The 11779-nt window shown below is 48.6% G+C and overlaps 1 protein-coding gene across 1 annotated transcript in view; it reads right to left on the bottom strand.

The window, feature by feature from the left end:
- Window positions 1-5143: 5143 nt before the first annotated feature.
- PGM1 (phosphoglucomutase 1) overlaps window positions 5144-11779 on the bottom strand; it is a 38542-nt gene continuing 31906 nt past the window's right edge. Inside the window, exons 10-11 of the mRNA XM_008060501.2 lie at window positions 10724-10858; window positions 5144-5765 (exon numbers count right to left, since the gene is read on the bottom strand). Coding sequence (XP_008058692.1) covers window positions 5676-5765; window positions 10724-10858 — 225 coding nt within the window. The 3' untranslated portion in view covers window positions 5144-5675. The remainder of the gene's footprint in view (window positions 5766-10723; window positions 10859-11779) is intronic.

The following is an 11779-nucleotide window of genomic DNA, read 5'->3' as shown; positions in this document are numbered from 1 at the left end:
CCCTTTTGGAATGGCCATGTCTATGCTGTGCCTCTCCCACTGTATTACTTTGGAAGCGCGTAACATGTTTGATTTCACAGATTAGGCCTGGAGAAAAATTTTGCCTCAGGGTTAATTGTACCTTGAGTCTCACCCATATCTGATTTAGTTGGCATTTGGAAAAGACTCTGGGCTTTAGACTTTTGAGTTGATGCTAGAGTACAGTGAGACTCTGGAGGCTACTGGGATGGAATGAAGGTATTTTGTACGTAAGAACATGAACTTGGGGCATCAGGGGCAGAATGCTGGTCTGGATGTCCTTCCAAAATTCATGTTGAAATCCTAATCCCCAAGGCGATGACATTGGGAGGTGGGGCCTTTGGGAGGCAATTAGGCCCTGAGGACAGAGCCCTCATGAAAGGGATCAGTGACCTTATAACAGAGGCCCAGGAGAGACCCCTTGCCCCTTCCACCACGGTAGGACAGACAGTGAGAAGGCACCATCTGTGAACCAGAAAGCAGGCCCTCACCAGACACTGAATCTGTTTGTGTCTTACTCTTGGATTTCTCAGCCTCCAGAACTGTGAGAAATAAATTTCTATTGTGTATAGAGCACCCAGTTCATGGTATTTTGTTATAGTAGTCCGAGCAGACTAAGATACCAGCTGAGATCCCAGTCACTGTGGAGCACAGACAAGTTTCTATCTCTGTTTCTGTCTGATTTCCTGACGCACAGAGTCTGTGAGCATAATAAAATCATGCAAAAGTGTAACATCACTAGATTTCGGTGGTATTACATAGCAAAGGTTAAAGGGGGAGAAAAATTCCAAACCTCTAGGAGCAATTGGAGGTGGTTGGTCTGCTCTCTCAATCTTTTTTTTTTTTTGAGTTGGAGTCTCACTCCATCACCCAGGCTGCAGTGCAGTGGCACACTCACAGCCACCTCAGCGTTGACCTGCTGGGCTCTGATGATCCTTCCGTCTCAGCCTTCCAAGTAGCCGGAACTACAGGTACACGCTACCACGCCCAGCTAATTTTTTAATTTATTGTAGAGACGAGGTCTCACCATGTTGCCCAGGCTGGTCTCGAACCCGCGGGCTCGGGCACGCCTCTCACCTCGGCCTCCCAAAGTGCTAGGATGACAGGCTTGAGCCACCGCGCCTGGCCCTGCTTTCTTTTTCATCATATTCATGGGACTCTGCACAGGCGACATACACTCTCAGAATTTCCATTTCTTTATCTGGAATAATAATAGCCCTCCTACCACTGTGTAAAAATGAAGCCAGAAACCAATGGAGACGGAGCTTTTATGAAACAGCACTGTCATGGAAAGCAAATAGATTGCTACTCCTAACTAGCTTTTCTGTTAATTGGAGAGCTGCATTCAGTGAATCACAGAAGACATGCTTTCTGGAAAATAGTTATTAGCCCACACCCACAATTCCAATTTACTGGATCTAGGTGGGGCTTTCGCATTTAGTGAAAACCAAGCCAGAGCCCTCAAAAGTTTCCACAGGACAATCAGACAGACATGAGACACGCTCCCGCCGACAGTGATCTCACTTCTTTTGTATAATGACACACCAACTTGTGGGGATGCTGTTTGTTCTGACAATGGGATCCAAGAAGAGCCTCTCAAGCCTTCCAGAAGCATATGCTGTGTGCCCTGACGACTTGAGGCCCAGAGCCAGGGCACCCACTCCACCCCATCATGGGTTCTGGCTTTTGCTGATTCTACTTCCTGAAGAAAAATAACCCTTTTCTGTATTCAGTAGAACTCTTCCTCAACTACGCCTCCCAATTAATTTTTGTAGCAATGGAAGAGAAGACACTTTTTAACATTCACATGAAAAGTTTTGGCCAGGTGAGGTGACCCATGCCTGTAAGCCTTGCACTTTGGGAGGCTGAGGTGGGAAGATAGCTTGAGGTCAGGAGCTTGAGACCAGCCTGGGCAACAAAGCGAGACCTTGTGCCTATAAAAAATACAAAAAAGAAATTAGCCAGGCATGGTGGTACGTGCCTGTAGTCCCAGCTACTTGGAGGGCTGAGGCAGAAAGATCGCCTTAGTCCAGGAGGTTGAGGCTGTGGTGAGTCGTGGTCATGCCACTGCACTCTAGCCTGGGCAGCAGAGTGAAACTGTCTTAAAAAACCAGAAGTTTTATCCAAAGAGACCACGATACATAACTCCTATCTGTTGCCAGCACCCACCCCCTCAAGCCCAGGAGATTTCCCACTTTCAGCTTCCAATGCCTTTGAAAGAGTTCTTGGTGAGCCAGCTACTAGCTCTGTAAGTTGGTCATGTCACTTGTCACCTGTAAAGTTAAGATAATCCTCCCTCATAGGTCGAGGAGATCACAGCATAAAGAAACACTGCCAGGCAACTGTCACTCATTAGCTTTAAAAATATTTAATGAGGCCTTTGCTGAGTGTCAGACACAGGCCCAGGTCCTGGGTAAACCCTGGTGCAAAGGGCAGTCCCTACCTTCTAGAAGTTCCCAGGGCAGTAGGAAAAATGGAAAGCAAGACGTAGGAGCACAGAGGGTCACTGAGGCAGGGACAGGTGCTACAGGAACACTAGAGAAAGCTCCCAGACTAGACACCGAAGGCTGAGCAAAAGTTTCTCGGAGGAGATGACGTTCACGATGAGGACTGAGGACCAAGCAGGGGCTGCAGGAATATGGCGAAGATGGGTTGAGGAAACGGTGACTCAGGTGGAGACGGCAGCTGGTGGCGAAACCTGGAGGCAGGAGAGCCTGGTGCTTCCAGGGACCTGCAGTGGTTCCCCAGGCTGAAGCTCCGAATGTGGGGCAGGAGGGAGAGGGAAGGGGGCTGGCGGGTAAGTGACCGCCCGTCTTGGTGAACCTGTAGCCTAGACAAGGGCATTTGGCTGGTGATGAGGAGAATGGAACGGAGGGGCAAGGGTGAAGGCCAGAAGGCTACGAGGCGGCCCTTGTCAAGGCCCAAGGGTGAGGCAGGGAGTCCTACATGAAGGCTGTCAAACTGATACCCACCCCTGCTGCAGGTTCTGAGCAGAATCATAAAGGGTGTACTATGTTTTTTGGAGGATTCTTATACCACAAACTACATTTCCTGCTTTAGAAGCAAGAATGATATGCCCCAGCACTGCACGCTAGGCCTCTGCTTTTATTCCCCGAAGCAGGGCCCAGTGCCTGGAAGCCTGACCATCTTCTGGGCCTGTGAAACAGCCTGGAGCAGAAGACTGCCTCTCCAAGATAACAGCTGAATGTCAAGAGGGAGGGGAAAAGTGAAATTTCGGAGCCAGGCCCAAACAGTTCCAACCCAATTTTCTCACTGAAATCCTCACCACACCCGGAAAAAAAAACAAGCCTGATTCATAGGCCCCATCCATTCTGGGAGGCAGGGAGACTTGGTTGTGTGCTGCCACTCTGCCTCTTGGGGCTCCCTCCCCCACACCTCTCTGGGGCATGTGTGTCGGGGGTCTCTCTGGAAGCCGGAGGGGGAGATAAAGTGGCCCTTGTCCACGCCCACCTCCCTCTTCTTTCCCTGAGCTTCTTGCTCCCAAGTGTGGCCAAGTGGGGTCAGAGAACGCGGCTGAATTACGGTCAGGGACGAGGAGGAAATTCTTGAAGCTGTTCCAGGGGCCACAGAACTGGGAGTATCTGCCGCTGATTCAGCAGACGAGGAGGCGGGAAAGGGTCAGGGAAAGTGAACGAGACTCAGGATCAAAATCCCATTTCCGCCACATGGAAGCCAAGAAGCTGGGCAAAGCTTCTGCCGAGCTTTAGTTTACCTCAAGTCTACACAGGAATAATGTCTCGCTTGGAGAGTCCCTGGGAAGCATGGCACCCAACATCTGCAACAGAACAGGTACTTGGAAACTACAAATTCTAACGGTAGGTATTGCCTACACACCTCACAGCGTTTAGACTACCCACTCTCTGTTCGTGCTGGACTTGATTCCCGAGCTAGTCTTTCAGGCAGTTTGACGGCAGTGACCGTGTGTCATACGGCCTTCCCTTTCCAAGCCTCGCACACCCAACGTGGGTGAAGGCGTATTTCTGAGCTGATACACCTAGATATCCAGATTGCTGGGGAAGCAATCATGCCAAACTCTGAGTCTCTGGCACCCCAGGCACCCAGTACGCTCTTTAATAAGCACAGGGGCATCTGTACATCTCCCTTCTACCTGCTCTAAATAGCTGAGAAGTGGGCAGTCAGTAGAGGAGGCAGCATGACACGGTGGAGAGCCTGCAGCTGCCTGGTCTGGGGGCGTTTGTCACTCCATACTGGTGTGATCTTGGGCAAGCCACTGGACTTCAGCTATGAGACGGGAACATTCAGAGCATCTACCTCAGAGCGTCACTGGGAACCTTTGAAGAGTGGGTGAAAAGCACTGAGAATCGTGCCTGGCATGGGGCTGACGGAGTACTCCTCAGCCTCATTTCCGTCATTCCCATCGTCATCATCGTCACTGTTGTCAAAGAACAGTTCTGTCTGCCGAGCCGGACTCCCTTGTTAAGCGACAACAATGGAAATCTCTTCCCAGAAACAGACCTCACCACTTGTAACAGGGAGTCCACCTGGGTGGGAGAGGGGCACAGAGCTGGGTTTTCTGGAATAGTCCATGTGTGGCAAGGTGACTCTGTGGATGTGCCTTGGCAATCAAAAATGCATTACATGTAGTGTTACAGCTTTTGTTTTCCGATGTGCACAGTGCTTTAAAATCTAGAAACAACATCATAAACATAATCCTAGTTCCCACTTATCTGACCACCTACCATGGTCTCTTGAAAATCATCTTCCTTTTCTTCATTCCAGGTTAACCATGTCAAGCTTAATCTGTCTACTTTGGAAGGATCCAGAGTTCGGTTGATCCTGCTATAATTTAAAATCTGTTGTATCACGGAAGATACAGAAATTATTTCTGGAATTCTGAGAAACTGTAGTATTCTAACAGTCACACGTAGGTAAAGATGCAATATTTAGATGTAAAAAAAATAAAAAAATAAAATTACAGTCCCTGAGTCTGAGGATTTTCAACCTAGCCCAGAGATTGTTTTGTTTTCCAGCTAGGACATCAAAACATAATGCAACATTCCCCTCCTCCGCAAAAAAGAATCTGTTTTCTTTCTGAAATCAGAAAAGTACTTTGTAGTTAAGGAAAAAAAAGGACAACAAGCAATAGTAGCTTATCTTGCTTTAATATCCCAAAGTATCTGTGAATGGGACTAAGTTGCAAAACAAGTACGTCTCACTCTGAGGCAAGAGCTGATTGGACAGAAGGCACCAGAGATGGCATTTTGTCGGGTCACATGTAAACAGCAGATGGGGGGAAGATTCACCAGGAGAAAGAAACCTGCGCGTCATTTCCCCGGGGCATCCTAAAGATGAAAGAGGCCTCACGCGCAGATGCTCGGCCTCCACCTCGCCTTGTAAACAGGGCCTGATGCTAAGGAGACAAAACGCAGAGCAGTGCAGAAGGGCATGGGAAGGAACTGAGAGGAGGATAAGCCCCAGGTGCTCTTTCCCTCCTTTGCACAGAGCTCCCAAGGGCACCCCGAATGGCAGTGCCTCGCAAATGCCCCGTTCGTCAACTGGTTAGTGGAAAAATTAAGTCCTAGAAGCCTGGCGAATATACTGTTTCTGTCCACGCTCTTCAGTCGATGACTCGGAGGGACCTGGGCGGAGGGACGTCCCGCATCTGGCCAGTCTTCTTAGGTGATGACGGTGGGTGCCGTGCGGCCCGTCCTTTCCTGGAGCTGGGACACCTTCAGAGCAATGGAAATAAGGGGCGCCAGCATGACCTGAGGGAGACACAAAGAGAAGCACCTTTCCAGCATGTTCTCTAAACACAGCCCTTAGCTCCCGCCCCGCCTGTCGGACTGTTTACTCCCAGGTCTCCAAGGCTCCTCAAGTTCCACCATCTGAATACAAACACATGTTCTTTCCCCCAAAACCTATTTCTTGCAGTTTCTATCTCAGTGGATCAACACCACAGTCTTTCATGTGAAATGAACAATAAGAAACTGACATCGTTTTTTTTGAGTTGGAGTCCCACTCCGTTGCCCGGGCTGGAGTGCAGTGGCACACTCATGGCCACTGCAGCCTCAACCTGCTGGGCTCCGGCGATCCTCCTGCCTCAGTCTTCCAAGTAGCCGGAACTACAGGCACGTGTGCTACCAGGCCTGGCTAATTTTTTGATTTATTGTAGAGACAAGGTCTTGCCAAGTTGCCCGGGCTGTTCTCGAACCTGTGGGCTCAGGCATTCCCCTCACCCCGGTCCCCCAAAGTGCTGGAATGAAACTGACATTTTGACAACTTCCTTTACCTACTCTGCATGGCCAATCTATGAGCAAGCCTAAGTGACTTTACCTTCTACGTTATCTCTCAACTGCACCCCCACACCTCTCCATCCCTCTTGCTAAGTCCGTGTTCTCTCTCTCACCTGGAGCAGGGTGCCACATTGACCTTTGCATCCTCCAATGTGATTCCCACACTGGACCCAAAGAGATTTTCCAAAGTGCAACACCCATCCCTACTCCCCCACTCCCCACCAACAGGTCTACCTCTCATTTAAAGGAAAACAAAATTCTGTTGCTTTAATAAGCAAATACTTTTAAATATAAAAACAAGTACTCATCTAGTCAAACTGCCTGTTTTGCAGATGAGAAAAATCAACACCCAAAGAAGCGCAGCGATCTGACCAAGTGACTCAATGGCAAGGGCAAGGAGTCAGCACATTTTCTGCTCCCAACTGTGGCTTTCTTGTATCTAAATCTCCACCAAGTCATTGCACCTGGATGAGAAGGAACATCAACTCCAGGTACTGAGACCGTCACTTGCCATTGCCCTTAGGGTTTGGACAGTCCCCACAAAGTGCTGGGACTGGGGCTCAGCAGTTGCAAAGCAAGGGAAGGTCACTCCCTGGCCAGATGGTGGGACACCCGGGCATTGTGGGAAGCTCGCGCCTCTCAGGGCCATGCCACCTCCTGAGTACTGCGGTTCAGAGGAAATGTCGCTCATTCATTCTTTGTATCGACCCTGGGCCAGGCAGTGATCTTGACACTCAAAAGACAAACACAAAACCCTTCTTCCTTAATTTTTAAATAAAAAGTGTTTATATTCAAGAAATACAATATGATGTTTTAGTATACATATACGTAGTGAACTGGTTACTGCTATCAAATTAATTAACATAGCGATCTCGTCACATAATTACTTTTTTGTTGTGGTGGTGATAGTGACAATGCTTAAGATCTAGTCTCTGAGTAAACTCCACGTATATGATCTAGTGATATTAATTACAGCCACCATGTGGTATATGAGACCTCTAGAGCTTCTGCCGACACAAATGAAATTTTGTGCCCTTTGACCAACATCTCCCCATTCCCCTGCCCCCCACTAACCACTGGTAACCATCCCTCTACTCTGTTCTATGAGTTCAACGTTTTTTCAGATTCAACATATAATGAGATAATGCGGTGTTTGTCTTTCTGTGCCTGGCGTATTTCACTTAGCATAACGTCCTCCAAGTTCATCCACATTGCAAATAGCCGAGCAGAATTTCCTTTTTTAAAAAGCAGAGTAATTTTCCATTGCAATACACACACACACACACACACACACACACACACACACACACACACACATAAAATATTACACACATGCACACACATATACAATACATCCCCAACATACGGACGAGCTCTGTTCCGAGAGCATGTTTGTAAGTCCAATTTGTTCTAAGTCCAACCAAGTTATCCTAGGTACCCAACTAATACAATTGGCTATATAGTACTGTATGTATTTAACAGGTTATACTGACATCTGGTGGAGAGAATTAAAACATTAAAAACTACAGGTTTGTGTCTTTAAAGTTCATAATTTGAAGGTTTGTATGTAGGGGACTTACTATATATATATCATTTTTTAAATCCATTCATCTGTCAATGGGCACTTAGGTTGATCCATACCTTGACTATGGTGAATAATGGTATAATGAACATGGGAGTGCAGTATCTCCTCAAGATACCAATTTCAGTTCCTATGAACATATACCCAGTAGTGGGATCACTGGATCATACGTTAGCTCTATTGTTAATTTTTTGAGGACCTGCCATACAGTTTTTCATAATGGCTGTACCAGCTTACATTCCCACCAATAATGGGCAAAGGTTTCCTCTCCTCGTCATTCTTGCCAACACTTATTACCTCTTGTCTTTTTGATAATGGCCATCCTAACAGGTCTGAGGTGACATCTCATTGTGGTTTTGATTTGCGTTTCCCTGATGATTAGTGATACGGACCACCTTTCCATATACTTGTTGGCCACCTATATGTATGCTTTGGAGAAATGTCTACTCAGGTCCTTCAGCAAATGCTATTTATTTATTATTTTGGGTTGGGGTCTCAGTCTGTTGCCCAGGCTGGAGTGCAGTGGCATGATCACAGTTCACCACAGCCTCAATATCCTGGTCATCCCTCCTTGGCCTCCTGAGTAGCTGAGACTACAGGTGTACACCACCATGCCTGGCTAATTTTTGAATTTTTCTTTTCTTTGTGGAGTCATGGTCTTGCTATGTTGCCCACGTCAGTTTCAAACTCCTGGCCCCAAGCAATCTTCCTGCCTTGGGCCCCCCAAAGTGCTGAGATTATAGGCATAAGCCACTGTGCCTGATGGCAGATTTTTTTTTTTTTTGAGTTGGAGTCTCACTCCGTCACCCAGGCTAGAGTGTCATGGCATGCTCACAGTCATCCCAGCGTTGACCTGCTGGGTTCCAGTGATCCTTCAGCCTCAGCCTTCCAAGTAGCCGGAACTACAGGCATGCACTACCACGCCCAGCTAATTTTTGATTTACTATAGAGACGAGGTCTCACCAAGGTGCCTCGAACCCGTGGGGTCAGGAAATTCACTCACCTCGGTCTCCCAAAGCGCTAGAATGACAGGTTGAGCCACCAAGCCTGGCCAATAGATGTTTTTTAAATGGGTACCTTTCCTGAAAGTCTTGGAGCCTTTAAAGTGCAGTGTGGGCCGGGCTCAGCCTGTAATTCCAGCACTTTGGGAGGCCAAAGTCAGTGGATTGCCTGAGCCCGCAGGTTTGAGACCCACCTGGGCAACTTGGCGAGAGACCTCATCTCTACAATAAATCAAAAAATAAGCCAGGTGTGGTAGCACGTGCCTGTAGTTCCAACTACTCAGAAGGCTGAGGCGGAAGGATCACCAGATCCCAGCAGGTCGAGGTTGTGGTGGCCAGGAGCATGTTACTGCACTCCAGTCTGGGCGACGAGTGAGATTCTAACCCGAAAAATAAATAAATACACACATAAATACATAAATAAATAAATCAAGTGCAGTGTGTGTGTTGTAAATCCCCAGAAGGGGCACTTCGTGACTTCCATGACACTTCCTCAACTCTTTTTGGCTATGGAGCTCTGGTTGGGGAGCATTTGTCAAGATGAGTGTCACAGGTAATCTTGAGTGTACATCATTGCCCCTTGGCTCTTCCATTTTGGTGGTTGTCCTCCAAGTTCCCTGTCCCACCCTAGGCTAGCAGAGTCCCTCCTTACTTTGAAAAACTTCTGCAGACTCTTAGGGGGTAGCCGGGTACCCAAACCCACTAGGCTGCAAGTCTGCAGCCTTTTCTGTGAAGACACATGAAACTGCCCCTTCCCACCCCCAACAAATCTAGAACCAGTGTGTGTTCTCTCAGAGCGGGTGACCACACCAAGCAAAGTGACAACTGATGACAGATCCAAATATTAGAGGAGGGGCTGGCTTACAAACTAGTTATGCTGAATCTACCACTTGCCAGGCTTGTAAGCCTGCTGACTGTTGCTTAACCTTTCTGTTGCTGGGCATGGTGGCTCACGCCTATAATCCCAACACTTTGGGAGGCCAAGGTGAGAGGATTGCCTGAGCCCAGGGATTCAAGACCAGACTGGGCAGCTTGGCGAGACCTCATCTCTATAATAAACAAAAAAATTAGCTGGGCATGGTGGTACCTGCCTGTAGTTCTAGCTACTTGGAAGGCTCAGGCAGAAGGATCGCCTGAGCACAGCAGGTGGAGGCTGGGGTGGCCGTGAGCACACCACTGCACTCCAGCCTGGGCAATGGAGTGAGACTCCAACTCAAAAACAAAAAAGGCCAGACAGAGTGGCTCAGCCTGTAATCCCAGCACTTTGGGAGGCCAAGGTGAAAGGACTGTCTGAGCCTAGGGGTTTGAGACCAGCCTGGGCAACTTGACAAGACATCGTGTCTACAATAAATCAAAAAATTAGCCAGGCATGGTGACATGCGCCTGTGGTTCCTGCTACCCGGAAGGCTGAGGTGGAAGGATTGGCTAAGCCCAGTAAGTTGAGGCTGTGGTGGCCATGAGCATGCCACTGCACTCTAGCCTGGGCGACAGAATGAGATTCCAACTCAAGAAATCAAAAAACAAAAAAAAACTTTCTGTGCCTCCGTTTCCTGACCTACAGTAGGAATAATAATAGACTCTACCTCACTTGAGAATTAAAAATATGTTCATGTAACGGGCTAAGAATGGAGCTTGGCAAATAGTAAATGCTCTGATAATTGCTGCTGATGATGATGATGATGGTTTTTAGGATGATGGTTGTCATGTTAGGACACACTGAAAGAAAGCAAGCCCAGCTGGTACCCTGTTGGGTCACCCGAGAAATGGACGTCAATAACAGGCTTGATGGAAAAACCATCATCCTCTCGAATAGACAAACTAGCCAGGGCCCAGGGCTGGGGCATTACCTGGGGGTCCTGGTTGGTCTTGGCGACGTCCTTCTCATAGCTATCGATGTACAGCCGGATGGTGGCGCCTGCGCTCCCGGTGCCGCTCAGGCGGAAGATGATGCGAGAGCCATCTGCAAAAATGATGCGCAAGCCCTGGAAGAGAGAAGCAGAGAGTTTTTCCCCATGTGCTGGGAGACTGAAGGATAGCAAATTAGGGGGCCTAATTTCATCCATACTTAATCGGTCAGAGGACTCGAGCCTTGATACATGGCAGCATTAGTCTGCCTTCCGTCAATCTCTCTGCATCCAGGCGATGGGGGTGGAGCGAATGGGGGAGAAGCATTCCCAGGGATGGGGGCAGACCGGATCTTGGTGATCCTCGATGATATGAGGGCTTCCCCCCTTCCCTGTGATTTACAGACTAGCCATTCCAATTTGAAGCTTAATAAGCAGTAAAGCCACTAGATGCAGAAATTCGATCCCCAGATCAGGAGGGTAGCAAGAACAGGAGGAGCTAAAAGCAGAGCAGGAGAGGTTTCAGGCAGACACGGGGAAGGACTCCTTATAGGACATTGGTAAGGAGAATGGGTCGCTAGAGGGCCCACATGCCAGAGATCAGCTACTCCAGACCTGTCAAGCAGCATCCAGGGTCATGATCGCTGATGTCTCAAGTGGGGTCCAAGTGCAGTACCAAGCCCACCCTTCCTCTGTTGACGTCTCCCTTCCCTCCCTGGCAGTATTTCTGGTCCTCGGTGATTGTCTTCCTTCAGGGGGAAAAGCTGGGGACTCTTAGATCCCCAACCTGAGGGAAGGAGGCTGGGCCAAACAGTGTCTGAGGACCCTGGAGTCTTTAAGAGTCTATCAATCCAAGCCAGGCTCGGTGGCTCAGCCCGTAATCCCGCGCTTTTGGGAGGCTGAGGTGAATGGATTGCCTGAGCCCGCGGGTTCGAGACCCACCTGGGCAGCGAGACCCTCATCTCTACAATAAATTAAAAAAATCAGCCGGGCATGGTAGCGCATGCCTGTAATTCCGGCTACTCGGAAGGCGGAGGCGGAAGGATCGCCGGAGCCCAG

The sequence above is a fragment of the Carlito syrichta genome, unplaced genomic scaffold, assembly GCF_000164805.1.
Source record: "Carlito syrichta isolate Samal-C Ts95f unplaced genomic scaffold, Tarsius_syrichta-2.0.1 Scaffold304635, whole genome shotgun sequence".
Lineage (NCBI taxonomy): Eukaryota > Metazoa > Chordata > Mammalia > Primates > Tarsiidae > Carlito > Carlito syrichta.
Note: the sequence above shows the minus strand (reverse complement) of the source record. Positions and strands in the feature narration are given on the sequence as shown.